The sequence below is a fragment of the Anser cygnoides genome, chromosome 2 (assembly GCF_040182565.1).
Source record: "Anser cygnoides isolate HZ-2024a breed goose chromosome 2, Taihu_goose_T2T_genome, whole genome shotgun sequence".
Taxonomy (NCBI): domain Eukaryota; kingdom Metazoa; phylum Chordata; class Aves; order Anseriformes; family Anatidae; genus Anser; species Anser cygnoides.
The window spans coordinates 135357027-135374073 of NC_089874.1; the positions used below are offsets into that span (position 1 = coordinate 135357027).

Consider the following 17047-nt stretch of genomic DNA (forward strand, 5'->3'; position numbering starts at 1 on the left):
GCCGTGCCCATGGCGACGGGCGGGGTGCTGCTTTGCGGCAGAACTGTCGTAACGGCGCCGTGAGGAGCGGAGGGAAGTTCGAAGCTCGGCGGCGGGATGGCGGCGGAGCGGGGCGGCCCCGGGCAGCCCGGCCTCGCGGATCGCGGCGGTCAGAGGTGAGGGGGGCGCCCTGACGGGGGGCTGTGGGCCCTGAGGGGCGAGGGGAGGCCGCGGGTGCGCCCGGCTGACGGCGGGTGCCTTTCCCCGCAGCCTCCTGGACGTCGCCCGAGGCTCGGAGCCGCAGACGCTGGACGCCAGCCGCCGCGGCATTGCCAGGATCGAGGGGCTCGGCCGCCTGCGGGGCCTGCAGCACCTGGACCTGTCCGCTAACCGCATCCGCCGCATCGAGGGGCTGAGCGCCCTGGGGAGCCTGCGCACCCTGAATTTGTCTGGCAACCTGATAACGAAAGTGGAGGGTCGGCAGTGTTTGTTTCAGTCCGTTTAGTAGCTTAGGAAGTTTTTCTAAGAGCTGTGGTAAAGCTTCCTTTTGGGAAGTATGCCTATACTGAGGCCCTATGGAGTTAATATAAACTGCTAGCTATATTGTGTAAACTGTAAAATATGTGTGTACTGTCTGTAAACATCAGAGAAAGATGCCTTTGCATAAAAGGAAAAACTGATTCTTTTTCATTTATATTATGGTTATAGTTCATCATAATTTGTAGCTATGATTTTTTAAAGATTTACTCTGCAAGACTTTGCAAGGTCTCTGCAAGCCAAGGGGCGGCTGAGGGAGCTGGGATTGTTCAGCGTGGAGAAGAGGAGGCTCAGGGGCAACCTTATCGCACTTTATAGATACCTTAAAGGAGGCTGTAGCAAGGTGGGGGTTGGTCTGTTCTTCCACGTGCCTGGTGACGGATGAGGGGGAATGGGCTAAAGTTGCGCCAGGGGAGGTTTAGGTTGGATATTAGGAAGAACTTCTTTACTGAAAGGGTTGTTAGGCATTGGAATGGGCTGCCCAGGGAGGTGGTGGAGTCACCATCCCTGGAGGTCTTTAAAAGACGTTTAGATGTAGAGCTTAGTGATATGGTTTAGTGGAGGACTTGTTAGTGTTAGGTCAGAGGTTGGACTAGGTGATCCTGGAGGTCTCTTCCAACCTAGATGATTCTGTGATTCTTGATTTGACAAAGCAGAGCATTTTACTGAAAATCTGACTGTCTCTTTTTCCCTCACTTTGCTTAGGACTGGAAAAGCTTTTTAGTTTAACTGCACTGAATTTGTCATATAATCGTATACATGATCTGTCTGGTAAGTAACTTGGGCATGTGCAGAGCAATAAAAAGCATTTACATCACTTCAATTAAAAAAGACCAGGTGTGTTTGCAGAGGTTTCTAGTAGTTGAGCCAGTTGACTGAGTAATGCTGCTGAAGGTGGCAGCTGCTGCTACTCTCAGCTTTAAATTTTCTTCTGTCATGGGTTGTTCATGAACTGGAATCCATTCTAATGGCAAGGCTGAACTTCATGTCTGTAAACTTGACCATAGCAGTTTATAGGTGTTCCTATTTAGCTGCATGGGAACAGGGGTAAAAAAAAAAAAAAAAAAGTCTCCCTGCAACATCTGGTGTTGCTGAACAGTGGGTTTACAAACTGTAGCTACTCAGAGCACCAGATCTGGTTTGGTAAAATTCCTATCAAGAACTGTGAAGCATGAAGATTTTTATTTTTAACAATGTGTAATGCTTTACAAAAAGAACCAGGCTATATTTTTCTCACTTGTATGACCTATAATAGTCTGGACTAAGTAAATCTGGAAGCCCAGTAACTGTAGCTACAAATTTGATGAACAAATATTTTGATTTCATGTTCTCTACTTGAATTAAAAGTATTGTTAGTGAAATGAGTGAAGAAAGCAGAGCTTTTTCCTTTCACAGAGAACAGAATTCTACTTTTTTACTGTGCAAGAGAAATAAAATTTAAAGAGATATTATTAACAATCATATGTAGGGCTATTCTAGTATGATGTGCACAGAATTTTGGCAAATCTGTGTCACTGTTTAGAACTCCCTGCTCTGTTCACACCAATGTACAGTAAACATTTCAAACTTACTTCCAAAGTGAAAAATGCAATACTCCTGGAAGATGCTTCCAAAAGATTCCCATCTTCCCTTTTTATAAGACAAAAATGCATCTTTGGGTATGATGTGGAAATTCTAAATCTTTTTTGTTGAAATGGTCAGTCATTGTTTCTAACTAAGATATTAAGCTGTAGAACGAAGGGAGTTTATAGTAGAAATTGGAAAGAATGTTTGTAACAACTTTTGTTAACGAACTGAGTTATAAAAGGGAACTTCAAGCAAAATGTTTATTTTATCAAGATTTATTTTATCAAACGTTGGTACATCATTTCCAAATGTGATGTATTGTTTACTGAATATTTTTCAACGAGATGCCATTTGATCTAACCCCTATAATCTAGAACCATAGCAGGAATCCTTATTTTGTGTTTTTTTCTTAAATTTACAGGATTCCAGTGCCTTCATGGAACCAATTACAAGCTTAGCTGTATTGACCTTCACAGCAACTGCATAAATGATACTAATCATCTACTTCACTGCTTAAAGGGGCTGTGCTGTTTGACCAATCTGACACTGGAAAAAAATGGAAAGACCAATCCAGTTTGTGAGACAGCAGGTATGGATCTCACGTCAGGTAGATGATTTGTAGTAGATAATTACTAACTCGATCGGTCAGTAATTTCCTGTAAACTGTTGGCCAGGTTCTGAAGCTTGCGAATAGCGTATATTCTCAAAGTTGTAAATCTTGTGTGCATTGATAAGGTTCAACTCTTTACGTGGTTAAGGCACATAAAGTGCCTTAAGGTTAACTCTTACTTTAGGTTAAGGTGGACAAAGAGCAAACTGCAGCAAGAGAAAGATCAGCTATAAGCACTATTAACCTTTCCTCCTTTTCCCACAGCATCAGTAAGCAGTGACAGACAGATCGTAAGACACTGTATGTAAGATGCTAATATAAGTAGCATTTTCATTCACTGAAAAAGGACTAAGTTAGGGGTAGTCCTTTCAGAACTTGATTTTTGTTATATTTGTGTATCGTTGTATTTGTACCAGCTGTTCTAGTGCAGTAGGTGTATATAAAAAGTTGTCTTTGCAACTTCTCATAGTGGTGGAGAAATCTCAGTGTAGACCAGGGCTATGCAGGCACCTTCCCAGTTCTTTTGTTTTGTAATGTTTTCTGTTGAAAGCCTTTATGGGTAGGGATTGGTGAGACACTTGTAGATAACTCACTACTTTTGCAATGATGACAAGGTACCTAAAATACGCTACACATCGTTTTTTTCCTTTTTTTTTTTTTTTGAGTAATTTAAATTCAGTCTTTTCCTTAAGGTTACAGAGAAACTCTTCTTCAGACTTTGCCCCAGCTGATGGTTCTAGATGGAAGAAGTGTTTATGGTGAACCAGTAGACCTAGCAGAAGGAAATTGTTCAAATTTGCAATGTTTAGAAGGCATTTTGGACTGTTTGGTTTCACCTGGGTCCCCCTCATCCAAAGATCAGGTGCCATAGTTTGTGTGTATTGAATTTAAAATTGATAGTTTTTTTTTATTGCATGTAATTCATTAATGTTACAGGGGTTGTCTTTCCTTTTGACAGGACAAGGTTGCGTTACCAGTGGTGACACCACATATTGACCAGGCGTTAGCATATTTTCGTCAGCGTACAAAAATACCAGCACAAAGTTCTGTCAGCTCCTCTACAGAGCTTGTTTCATCTTCAGAACCAGAGAAGGCCATACTTGATAAAATACAGAGTGAGATGAGGATTAAAAAAATCGAAGATCAAATTTCAGAAATACTGCAGAAGGTGATTTTTTTCTAAGATTGCACAGAAAGTTTTCATAAAATGAGATGTACATTATGATACTGCAAAGGTTCACCATTACTGACATATGATTTATACTGGTTCTGTGTGTGCTGACTTCATACTAACGTGTATCTAGTAATTTTGAAAATCTGAGAGTAAGTTTAAAAAAAAACACAACGCTTTAAAGCTGGAGATTGAACTTTGAATCAAGGAAACTTTCGTATTGACTAAAAACTAGTATATGTGATTGGAAGAACTATCTGATCATAATATATTACATAGAAAATTGTTTTCTGTATTTTGTTTTTTTTTTTTTCACTCCGAAGCCATCATTGTATGTAATTGAACCAGAGTGAAATATGAAATGCAGCAAAACAGCAGCATTGTAGAGTTTGTGAAAGTTTATTTTGCTAAGTAATAGGTCAAGTTGGTCTGATATGTTTGTCAGGTTTATTTTCCTGTATTTTGATAACAGTTTATGCTGTGCCTTGCAAACATGTAATTACTTTTTTTGTACCGTGTGTTTTACATTTTGCACCAAGCTTCTATGCCTAATGATTTTTAATGAAACTTCAGGTACTTCAAAAAGATACACTTACATATTCTCAAGCATGCAGTTCTATTGGGTTTGTTATGTTTAAATCATTGAATTGTTTTAGCAAGGAGGGAAGGGGTAGTTTGGAAGCAATTATCTTAATGGAAATGATTTTGAAAGCGTTAGCTAACATATAGAGAAGTATTAGAATTTAGTTAATTAGACTGTGTAAAATGTACAAATAAAACTTTGATCTGTTCTTAGGTATCCGATGCCTCAGGAAGGGAAGCCCCTCCAAATGTTCTTAAAGCTAAAAGAGACACAGATCCAACTTCTGAGAGTGATCATGAGAGTGGGAAAGAGAGCAATAAAAAGGTTGTGAAAAGAAGCAAGATCCCTACTTACCGTAGAACTACCTTATCTACTCGATGTCATGCAAATCATCCTAAAAGGAAGGTAACTAACAGGTATGTCCATGTTTGCCATATAAAGGAAAAATTATTTAAGCTGAACGTTGTCAGGGAGAACGTAGTTTGTCCTGAAACATTTTATGAAAGTGGTAGTTTGAATAAACTAGTTTCCTGTTAATAATGCCCTAACAATCATTAGCTACTGAGGCTTTACAACAAATCTACTGATTAGGAAAACAATTGTGTCAAATTTCTGAAGTTTATTCTTGAGAGGTGCAGGAAGAAAATGAAATACTTGTTAGCTGGCTCAGCTGATAAATGTCCAAGCCCCCCCCCTTTTTTTTTCTTTGTCTGACTGTTTTATATAAACTGCATCCTTATTTTTCAGTATTAGTCCTTTATGTGCCTTATATTTTGAAATGGTTACACATCTGTACATATATAGAAATTATGGCTACGTGTTATTTAATTTTTTGAAATTGTCTGCACTCAGTCATTTCACTGTATGAGCATTTCATATGAGTCTTTAGGTGAAAAGGAAATTGAACTGAGAATTCAAAAACACTTTCTGAATTCTAACAGCTTGCTTTTTCATCTATATTTTATTTTATCCTTTTAAATTATGGAGACAGAATTTCATTATGAAAATGCATCTCTGCTTGATTCAAATTTAAAAAAAAAAACATGATGTCAGAACAGTCATCAAAAATATAACTGTCCCATTTTTGTGCAGACACTGAGGATATTATAGTAATTTGTTTGATTATATAGTGTATATTGGAAGTGAGGAACAGAAGATGATGTAAGTTGGACTACATTAGTCAGCTGCTCTGCTTCTCCAAAAACTGTTTCCTATCTATCTGATCATATTTCCAGTAGCATCTACCGATACTACATATTTTTACAACTGAAGATCTGCGTTTAGCTGCTTGCTTCATGACATGCTTATGAATTATTTTCTAGGTGGCTCTGAACTCTGTAGTTAAGCTTCTGTACCCCTGCACTTTTTATGATGGTGTTTGAAGAGATGTTTAAACTCTTCATATTCTTAAGTATATCTTGATCTGCTGCCATTTTAGGGAAGAGAGGAATTCCTCAAAGTGTCCTCATTCCCATCAGACAGACTCTAATCTCAATTCATCATCGGATGCTCCAGATTTGGAAGTAGTGGGAAGAAGAGCTGAAATACTAACTGGAAGACAGAGCAATTTAGAAAAAGTGGATGAAATGAATTCAAACGCCACAGAGGAATCTACATACCGAGTATGTTTTGCATCATTTCAAGTATGAGTGTGTCTCCTCTGGGAGTCAAATGTATGTCTCATGGTGGAACTCTAAAATTGGAGGTGACAAAAGTAATTGCATGTAGATAGTCTTAAAAAATAGCGAAGTTCTTTATAGTGTCAACTGGAAGATAATTTGTTTGATTTTACTTTTTTTGGGGGGTTGGCCAGATCACTTGCACTCTTCTCTGGATTCAAGCAAGACCAAGTAACCTTGTTTTACAATTGTGAATATTGTTCATCATTTTTGGCTACATTTGAGTATTTCCAAATAAGTTGATGCTTACCACATTCTTGCTAAGGCGCTGATTCAGGAACTGGATCAGGAGAAAGAGAGGAGGTGGAAAGCAGAACAAGCAGAGAAGAAATTAACAGAGCATGTCAAAGAACTACAGAAATATGCAAAAGAAGAAAAGAATATTCAGAGTATGGCTGTATATACTACAGAGAGGTAGGGAAGTGGAGTGCTGTAGTATATGCATTTTCTTCTTTAGTTCCGTTTATAGGCTCAAGAAATGAGAACAGGTTTAAAAAACTATACTTGAAAAACGATGCGTCGTGAAGTTCTGTTTGAACATCTGTCTGTATTACCTAATGAAATTTCTTTCTGCAGCTCTGCTTTAAATCCAGTATGTGGCAAGACCTGATGGGTTATCAGTGCTTGCTCAAGAAGACGTAGGGAAACAAGGAATTTCTGTCAGTGCTTAGTATCCAAGTCTTCCTCTTCGTGTCTCAGAATTGTAACAGTATGCTGCTTAACTCCAGTTCTAGCCCTCTACTTTCCAACTAATCTGTTGTTAATTGCACTTTCTCTTTCAGCTGAAGGTCTAGTAACTGTATTTTGTCTTATGTCCTACTTGAAGCTCGCATTTCCCAAGCTCTTCTTCCACCTATACACACAGCTGGCTTTTTTCCCATGCATGCACAAAGAAGTTTTTGGTAGGCCAGGGTTGGCTAGTAGACAGTATGTTGTGCAGGTCAGGTCTAGCGTGTCTTCATATAGACTGCTATCCTAATCCTTACATTTCTGAACAACTTCTTTCTATTTTTCAGAATTTCTCTCTTCTAACGTAGTTGTCAACAAACAACACTTTGTTCAGAGATGTCTCTTCTGTTTGTCTTTCTCAACTGCACTGTATGGATCAGGCATGTTTTCTTACAGTGCTTCCTGAGCTACCATCCATGATTGACTGTGATTATTATGGAGGTGGTGAGGCACTGGCACAGGATGCCCCATCCCTGGAGATGTTCAAGGCCAGGCTGGATGGGGCTTTGAGCAGCACCTGATCTGGTGGGAGGTGTCCCTGCCCATGGCAGGGGGGCTGGAAGTAGGTGATCCTCAAGGTCCCTTCCAACCCAAACCATTCTATGAGTCACTCTATTTCTTGTTTCTTGAGGTTCCCTTCCCACCTTTCTTTGTTGTCATTTTGAATATGAGTATTACGTTATTCCTTCTGAGATTTAAATGTCCTTATCTATTCTAATATTTTTTGATAGAAGAGCTAAGTTTTTGGAAGAAAAGTATCAAATTAGAAATTGATAGTGTAGGTACAACTTAGATATTAAGCAAAATGATATTTGGAATGTAATTTCCTTAACAACCTATTAATGAGGTGGTCTTCAGCTTAGTTTTATTTGAAATGAAGCTCAGTGTAGTAATGCAAAGAAGTGCAAGCTGCAGTGCTACAACACTTAATAAATTTTGTCATAATTGACTAAACTAAAAAGCGTTTGTCATACAACTTGATTGCGTTCCTTCTCAGGTTGAAGGAAATGATATTGAAAGAGAGAGAAGCTAAAACAAGACTACAAGCAGATGTCCAGCAGCTGAAAAGTGAAACTGAAAGACTTACTAATGAGTTAAATCAGGCAAAAAATAAAGAAGCAGAACGTCAGAAGGCTATGCAAGCTTTAGAAGAAACACTATCCAAGATGGAGACGCAGAGGCTGCAGCAACGAGCAATAGAGGTAAATATTTTTCATGAGTAAATAATGCTCAAACTGGATAGCTACTATACTGCTAGATATTAATAAACACGACTTCAGACTGAAGTCTTAGTTTTCCACAGTAAAAGCTTTTTTTTTTTTTACATAGTGGTAGTTAATAACAAGCATCCATTTTAATTGTCATTGAATGTCTTTAGCAATAGAAATGTCATGTGGCGTGTTCTTAGGATAAAAGAGAACAAGTCTTATGTACTTAAGACTAAGAATTGATATTTTCTGAAGATATAAAGAAGTGAAAACACATTTTTAAAATGTGGCTGAAATCAATAAAGGTCTTATAGTACTAGTGAGAGAGAAACCTGATGGTTCTGTTTGTTTTGCTGATTAAATGCTTTTAATCCCAACCAGAACAGTGATAATTGCTGAGAATTGATTTTAAAACTTCTGTGGTTTTTTGTTGGCTTGGGGTATTTATTTGGTTGTAGTTTTGTTTTTTATTCTTACATGCCACTGTTTCTGACTGAATAACTCTTTGGTGAATTTTCAGTGGCTAAATGCAGCTCCCCCAATATCTATATTTTTATCGTTTGAATATATTCATATATTAGCTCATTTGTGTTTCTGAATGTGTCCGCTTACAGAAACTGAATCTTAATAAGTCCATCCTCAAAAGTCTCTGAACTGCCAGTATGGTGCTCAAAGTTCTGTCACTCAGATACCGAAAAAGAAAGCAGAGAACTGGGGAGTATGCAGAGGGCCAGATTCTCATTTTCAATATGCAGATTTAATATACTTTCTCTTTATTTCATCAGCTTCATTCATTAATGAATTCTAGAATACTTTATAGAGCTTTCTTATAGTACAGATTAGCAATTAACTTCCTAGCAATGAGAAGTTTACTGCCATCAGTGGTAAATCATCATTGCTGTATGCAGTCACTGTATAAGGTTTTCAGTCAGCATGACTAGATTATTTCTTTAAAGGACTCAAGATTCCATGCATCTAAATTTTTACCCTATTTTCTGTCACTGTTTAAATTTACAAGTGTTCTCATTTGATTTTTTTTTTAATTTTTCAATTTAGGAGGGAATTACCTCCTTTCGTCCACAAAACAAGAGGGATACAATGGGCTGCATCTAAATGCTCTGATGAAGAAGCTTCCCCTTTAGAACATGGCAACTTGTTTTCTTACACATGCCTCACAATAGTACAGTGGTATTCATACAGCTGAAGTTAGCGTACGAACTTTAGATACTTCTAGTATTCTCAAACTGAAAGTTATGCAGAAGCCCTTATGTATTATTATAGCTACTGGAAGCAATGTTTCATCTAACACAATAGGATATGCTATGTAGGTTTTCTTTATTTTATTTTTTAATTTTGATTGTTAAATATGGAGTTGAAAGGAGAATTGTGAAGGAATTCAGAAAGAAAACAATTTTGTTTTGCCTCTTGTTTTGTGGAGGTTGAATTTTCTGTTTGTTTCTGGTGGGAGCTGGAAATTAAACCAGGTTGCCCTGCTGCATTTAGTTCTGCCATTAGATACCTAATGCATAAAGTAATCTTGTAGTCTATTAACCTTTCACAGCTTCATTACTCTTGAAAGCAAACAGATTAGAATTGTGCTAGTACAGAATTTGGAGAGAGATGCCGAGTCCATTGCTTTGCTTAGGAGGACAGATTGACAAGGTAGTTAAGTTATTAACACCACTTGAGCACACAACTAATGAGATGAATTCTTCAAGTAATCCTGAGGAGTAAGAATACCAGCGTTAACATCACCTCCAGTGTTTCTGTTACATATTCTAACTTCTGAAGCATCTTGATTCTGAATTACCATTTCATGAGTAATTAAAACTTTTTTATAACTATTTTCTTTTATTGTTTCTGCTTGCCAGGACAGAAAAGTTTTTTGTTGTTGTTGTTTTGTTTTGTTTTTTTAACGTAAAAGGCTTCAGATTATAAAACAGAATTCTTCATGAATGCTTCATGGAAAAAGTGGAGTATTCCATCCACTGTTTATTCTGCGTCTCCATTTTCTGTAAAATCACTAGAAAGCAGCGCTGTTCAGCAACTTTAAACTGTAAGATGCAGATTTTTGGATTTGGAGTGTTTAAAGAAAAGTAGTGATACGAAATACGACTATAAGTGTTTTGCTTGAAACCAATACAAGTATTACAATGAGATCTTTTTTGTTTCTTAGTAAGATAAGCTAACGCTTAGATTTTAAACATTTAATCTTCAATTTCTGCATGTGTAACAGTATATAAAGTAAAAAATATCTTTTTCCTGGGGAGGTGACATAATAAAATACCATAATCTTGTGAAAATACTGTCAGTTTTGGAGCATGATGTAAACATAATGGCCTGAGTAAACGTGCATGAAGCTTTTATTAAAGCACCTGCTCATTTGTATTCTAGTACAAGATCTGAAGAATAAATGATAGCTTTAAGAATCTTGTTCCTCTTGTTTTTATGAATTCTATACAGATAAAACATGTGCGAGAAGCTGAGCTTAAAGCATCAGCAAATGAAAGAGAAGTACAGTTACTTCGAATATCTCTTCGACAGCAGAGGGAGAAGGTAAAACAACTACACGAACTTCTTATATTAAAAGAACAAGAACAAAGGTATGGGATCTTCTATTTCATTTTCCCAACAAGTTAATAGAGATGTTAGTGTTGCAAATGTTTTGTTTGAATGTGTTCTCCCAAGTGTGTGGGTGGCTTTTTGTTTTTAATGGGAGATATGTGCTTTGTTTAAAACAGGAAAAAAAAAGTAGATGTCTTCCCACACATTTTCATGCCTATCTAAGGATGTCTTCAAAGCTTTTTAGACTCCTGACTTGCAAGTTCATGTAGGCAAATGTTCTTCCAGTCTTTCTGTTCATATATTCTTAGTTTATTATATGGCTGAACCCTCTTGTATCTTAAATACGTGGTCTTTAATCTAGGAAACAATCAGGTAAAAATTAAAATCACATTTGAATTGTTGTCTGAAGGTCTGCATATACTTAAGTAATACAAAGCATTCCCCAAATTGTCAGCTTCTATAGCATCTTGTGTTAGTGTGGGTGGGTGGGTTGGCGGCTTTATTGGCTGTTTTCCCCTTTCCCTTCAAAGTTTGCTTTTTTGAAGAGTGCTTGAGCTGAAGTTCTATATTGTTGAGCTAATACAATCAAATATATGTACAAACTAAAGCAAGTAGTGGTGTTTTCTATACTAGTATTTGAGGAAGGTTATTGATTTAAAAAAAAAAAGCTGGTAACACATGCTAGACTTCAAGTATACATGTATTCAAATGTCAAGGTAATGGAAGATGGAAAGATCTGATAGCTACGTTTTTGAGAACTTTTGATTGTTCCCTTATAAATCTCCGAAAGATTTAATGTGAAGGACAGCAGGCTTTGTTTTTGCATTAAAGCAACTGAACAGACTAGTCTTAAAGTGCAGGGTAATTCTTCATCATTCTCCTATGGGGATGTTTCCATTCAGGAAGGAGGCATATAGTGAAGCTCTTTATGTTGCTGTTGTTTAGATTGGTGTTGCTTTTCACGTTTGGGATCTGAGTGAGGAGTAACAGTTGTTTGGTAAGGAAGGGGATAAGAATAACTGCAGAAGAGGGTATTTGGTATACAGTGGTTTTCCTGACTTCCCATCTTTTCCTGATCTTTGTGATTCCTTGTTAACTGCAAAGCAAACAAACACTAGCTAACAGTAAAAGAATAATTGGATAATTCCTACAGAAGATTGAATTAAAAAGTAAAATTGTTCCTTTCTCTGGGTATTTTAATAGTAGTTAATGCGCTTTTTCCCATCCCAAGGCCACTGTCATGGAAGACTGAAATCTGTTAGTGGAACTAAGGAATGTATCCCCTTTATTATCTAATTTATCGTTTTGTTAGTAAAGTTTTTCTTACTAAAAATAGTAAGGAAACCAACTGAAGTAGTGTTGTGAGATACTGTAGTTCTTTTCTCTATAGTTCTTGCATGTGTTTGGTAACTCCAGGAAAGAACTCGAAACTCGAGTTGCTTTACATGGACCCGAATTTCAAGATGCTTTGTCAAAAGAAGTGGCTAAAGAGGAGCAGAGGCATGAACAGCGTGTTAAAGAATTTCAGGAGAAAATTAATACGTTAAACCAGAAGTATACAGAGTTAGAAGATGAATTTCGTTTAGCTTTAACTATCGAGGCAAAAAGGTTTAAAGAGGTAAGATCACGAGAACATTTGATCTCAAACTAGACAGAGCTGTAGTGCTCTTAAATGTGTCATATTCTTTCGATTCTTAAGGTGTTTGTTCCAAGGATTCCTGTAAAAATACTAGTAAACCTTGAAATACCAGTAATGAAAACCTAGATGCTAAATGCTAAGTCAGCATACCCACAGCAAAAAATGCATTTTTTGTTTGTAAATAAAAGTTAATGAAAAGAAATTAGAAAAACTTCTGTCTTTAAAAAAAAAAAAAAAAAGTTATTTTCTATTAGAGTATATTATTGTAAAAAGTCCTGTAGCCTTTTGATAAGGTTATAGCTACATGTATATTAGTGTATTTAATAATTGAGCTCCCTATTGTTAAGCGTTTCAAAATTGAAAACTGATGTTTAAAATTCAAAATAAAAATTTGTTTACTGAATTCATTAGATAACTTATTTCTATGGCTAGTGTTGATGTTATTTTAAATGGTAAGCGAAATAAATACAGCTTCGAATATCTTGTCTTAAATTGGCTTCTCTTCATTTTAAATCATTTCAAATCTTTCCCTTAAAACTGAGTTCTGAGGTTTTTCCTTGTAAGTTCTTCTTTCCAGATCTTAATGTTGTTTTACCTCATATGATTAAGAGAGTGTTTTTGTCTATTGAGCTCTGTTTTTTTTCTGGTCTGCTTCTCACACTTCCATGAAGACTCTTTCATTTTTTTTCTTCTGTTTCGTACAAACTTGTAGCTGAGCATAACTAGCTTTGTGAGTTGAAACATCACAAACTAACTGGTAGAAAAACAGCTTCAGATATTGATTAATTTCACATTATTGTTTCTAAACTTATTTTCTTCCTTTATTTGAAAATAAGATGTCATTTGTATGTACGTATGTATGCACACTCTTTCTCAAATGTTAGTATTAAGAGTTCTTATCAAATTTTAGGTTAAAGAGAATTTTGAAAATGCTGCTGCTGATCTAGTTGAACATCAACAAGCCCTCTTTCATCTTCAACAAAAGGAAAAAGAGATGACAAGTCTGATCCAAGACTTGACAAGCATAGTGAAAGAACAGAAAGCGAAGATTGCAGAATTAGTGAAATCAAATCAGGAAGCCACAGCAAATGTAAAGGTACAAACGCTATGCTACCCATATAGCAAAATCCAGAGTCATTCATGTATTCAGAGAAAGTGCAGTTCTTGCCCTCTGATGAGCACTAGCGGTGTATATGTAATCAGTTAGTGACTCTAAACTGAGATTTAAAAACCTGAATTTACAAAAGGTCAGGGGTATTAATGTGAGATAATGGAATGTGGTTCTGCAGCTAAAATACTAGCTGGACACTGTATGTGAAGTAAAAATGAAACTGCGTAAATATTCCAGTGTAGTTATCAGCACAGTACCTCTGAGAGTTAAACAAAATCATCAATATTAGTTGTTACCTTCTAATTGTCTAATTTTAATGTTACATACCATGGACACAGTTGCTTTATTTTATATTGCTAATCTGTCCTAGTATAGTACAGTACTGTTATCCACAAATAGTTCTTAAGCATCTTAGGAACATAACTAACTGTTCAACAACTTTTAAGTGTAATCCAGTCCATGTATGTATCCAGCCTGTCCTACATACAGCCCCTGCGCAGCTGCTTTTAATCTCCTTGCTACACATTACTATTGTGTTGTCCAAACAAAACATGATTCTGCCAATGAGTGACGTTTGTTGCTGAAAAACAAAATACAGTGATAGTAATATTAAACGGAAGTAATATGTAAACCAAATTGAAGTATATTGAAGATAAATCCTTACTGTGGGAAGTTCAAAACACCACAGCTTCATTTGTCTTTTGGATTGATTTTTAATGTCTTAAGAGCACCAATGGAAGCAAAAGTTGTTTCTGACTTGCATGTTTACAATGTGTAAATGGGTTTTTATAATGGCATTAATAATTTAAGATGACTATTTAAGAAAACAGCTTTATAAACAGTTTTCTGGGATTTAAGTTTTTCTATTTGAAGCAAATGTTTGTGTCTCGTTAATGGGAAGAGGGTTTTTTTAAATCAGGCAGAAGGTTACATGCAAGCAGAATATTGCTCAGTTAACTTAATTTGCTGTATAACCGTATTACTTTCCTAGGTGGCTAGCACTGATTGAAATTTTGAATACTTAAGATCTTATTTTCTTTTCCCATTCCATGAATGAATATTCATACAGTGCCGAACTGAAGAACTTGAAACTGTGATTGAACAGGACAAAGCAAAGGCTGTTCAGGTGGAACTTCTGAAGAAGGAAAATGGAAAGCTTATTTCTCAGCTGACTGCCCAGGAATCTGTTATTGATGGATTAAAAATGGAAAGGAAAATATGGGGGCAGGAGTTGGCACAACAGGGTAGAACTTTTTATTATTCTTTCTATTGCAATAAAAATGCTGGTGTTCAGTATCATACTTTTCAAGTAAACATCCTAATATACTTGTAATCATGAGAGGGTGTCTGGATGTCTTGTTTATCTTATCAAGTTGTAAAGATGACGTGGAAAAATAGATCTTCTGTAGTACACAGGCTGTTTATAAGAACTTTAACTGCAGTTGTGGGAGGGTTAGTTGTGAATACACGTAGTTATTCTACATCCCCTAAATGTCAAAATCAAGATGCCATAATGTTATACGAAGCACTTTTAGATATGAAGCTATGAAAGGATGTGTTGGTAGTGTTATTTAACACTGCATGTCTATCAGAAGTCCAGTGTGAAAATTTCAGTAGACTACTTGTAAAAGTAAATAATGGTGCATTAGATACAGGGTGAAAAAAGGCTTTGCCTTGTTTTCCCCGATTCATGTGACTCTTAGCACCATCTTGTGGGTTCTTTGAGATTGGTTGAGTATGTAAGAACTACTGTTCCTGTTTTGTTAGACAGGTTTTCAAAGGGTAAAATACCAACCTTTGGTTCTGCATTTCCTTTTAAGTATTGTCTGCTTGCAGATTGAAGTGATTGTGTTTAAGATTGTAGTGTCAGTGGAAGTGAATTTAAAAAAAAAAAACAACAACAACAAAAAAACACATCTTGAAGTTACCTGTTAACAGAGTGTTGTAGTATGAATATTCTGTTTTATCTAGGAGCTCATCTTTCTCAAGATCGGGGAAAGCTGGAGGCAAAAATTGAGGTTTTAACAAGCGAGATTGAGACATTAAAAAAGCAAAAGGAACAGGACAGTGATACTATAAGAATTAAAAACAAAATAGTGGACGACCAGACAGAAACAATTAGGCGATTAAAAGAAGTAAGTCAGATGTGTGACAATTTATGTGCTTATTAAAAATTAAGATTTGCAGTGCAAGTTATGGTAAAGACTGATGAAAGCTGGCTCTGCACTCCTAGTTTTATTAACTCAGCATGATTAGGCTGTCAGTGGCAGTTGATTTCATTGGGAGCAGAAGAGGGCCTTGTACTAACTTAACATGTGGAAATGTTCTTTGAATCATAGTTATGTACAGCTTGTCTTCTCTTTGCCTCGCTTCATTGTTCTTGATAATGATTTTGAGAGAGGAAAAGACTAGGATAACAGTTTTTCCTGTGTTACTAGAAAAAAACGGAGTTTGTGTTGGGTTTATTTAGCAACGTAAATATTCCTTCTGCTTTTGTAAGTCAGTATTTTAACAGAGCAACTATGTTTTGCTCAGTTTATTCCATTCATCTCATTCAGAGACTTAAAACTTTAGCATATTAATTGCATCATTCTGCTTTGTTCTGTTTAGCAGACTAAACACCCTTTTTTTTAAAGGGTAACAGTTGAAATGGAGGGCATTTTTGTGTTCTGAAATGTTTCTCTCTTAAAGGGTTTACAAGAAAAAGACCAACAAATGAAAAAGCAGCATGAAGAAAGTAAGAAAGCTCAGAAGCATTTACAAGGGCAGTTGGATGAAAAAGCTGCTGAATTTGAAGAGCTAATGGAAAAATTAGAAAGGCAAAATGAAAGAAAAGAGCAATTAAAGCAACGGCTAGAAGAAAAAGAAGTAGAACTTGATGACATTAAGAAGGCACACAGGTGAAGCATATAATTGGCTATAATTCTTTGGGATTGTAATTGTATACAACAGCTCCATGAAGGTTTTTTTTTTGTTCATAGAGTACTTCCTTGCTATTAAAACCCATAGAAATGGGGGGGGGGGGGGGGTGAAAAACATTCTCTGTCCTCCTAAAAAGTGGCATCTGCATTCATTGTAAATGTATATAATTTATTTTCAGTGCCCTGAAAAAGAAGTGGCAAGGTAAAGGGGAGCTGTTGAGCCAGCTGGAGGTGCAAGTTAAACACATGAAGGAGAGCTTTGATACCAAAGAGAAGAAGCTGATCGAAGAGAGAAATAAAAGTCTTCAAACTCAGAGGTGAAAACCTTAACACTAATAGCATATTTTGTGACTGCTCTGTTACTATAGAGTTGCACTCTTAATAAGTATACAAAAATGTTTATTACACAGTGACAGAACGCATAATGCTTTTTTAAGTACTTGGTGAGCCAGTTTCCAGCGAACGGTGTGCGTAGAAATAATTCTTGCTATACAGGTGACTTTACTACATGGAACTTAATATTCAGTTACAGCATTTGTTCTGTATACTTTTTAGCTATATTCCCATTTGTTTTGAAAATGATTAGAGCCTATATTTATGCCTCCCTAGTATGCTTACGTGATAGTGACCTGTATACAGTCGTCATGTGTGCTGTCTGGAGTCATGCAGTGAAGATGATCATGCACTTGAGGCACAGGCTCACAGTGGAAAACAGGAAAGTTTGAAACTCACAGTGTCTGGAAACAAAT

General features: G+C 36.5%; 1 protein-coding gene and 1 long non-coding RNA gene across 6 annotated transcripts in view; one reads left to right on the plus strand and one right to left on the minus strand.

Annotated features, from left to right (window-relative positions):
• Positions 1-17047, plus strand: part of LRRCC1 (leucine rich repeat and coiled-coil centrosomal protein 1) — a 19259-nt gene continuing 2212 nt past the window's right edge. Inside the window, exons 1-17 of one of the 3 annotated variants that reach the window (XM_048045838.2) lie at positions 1-155; positions 250-455; positions 1222-1287; positions 2504-2671; positions 3385-3554; positions 3651-3860; positions 4660-4862; positions 5885-6068; positions 6391-6539; positions 7852-8056; positions 10526-10665; positions 12044-12245; positions 13177-13362; positions 14447-14621; positions 15349-15512; positions 16069-16277; positions 16478-16615. In XM_048045838.2, the coding sequence (XP_047901795.2) occupies positions 97-155; positions 250-455; positions 1222-1287; positions 2504-2671; positions 3385-3554; positions 3651-3860; positions 4660-4862; positions 5885-6068; positions 6391-6539; positions 7852-8056; positions 10526-10665; positions 12044-12245; positions 13177-13362; positions 14447-14621; positions 15349-15512; positions 16069-16277; positions 16478-16615 (2834 nt within the window). In that variant the 5' untranslated portion in view covers positions 1-96. Of the gene's footprint in view, positions 156-249; positions 456-1221; positions 1288-2503; positions 2672-3384; positions 3555-3650; positions 3861-4659; positions 4863-5884; positions 6069-6390; positions 6540-7851; positions 8057-10525; positions 10666-12043; positions 12246-13176; positions 13363-14446; positions 14622-15348; positions 15513-16068; positions 16278-16477; positions 16616-17047 lie in introns of those variants that run through there. The other 2 variants (XM_048045839.2, XM_048045842.2) reach the window with 2 other exon arrangements.
• LOC106030557 (uncharacterized) overlaps positions 10850-17047 on the minus strand; it is an 11308-nt gene continuing 5110 nt past the window's right edge. For 2 of the 3 annotated variants that reach the window (XR_010829747.1, XR_007157507.2), the window contains exons 3-4: positions 15306-15377; positions 10850-10984 (exon numbers count right to left, since the gene is read on the minus strand). This is a non-coding gene — a long non-coding RNA (uncharacterized lncRNA). Of the gene's footprint in view, positions 10985-13176; positions 13958-15305; positions 15378-17047 lie in introns of those variants that run through there. The other variant, XR_007157508.2, reaches the window with a different exon arrangement.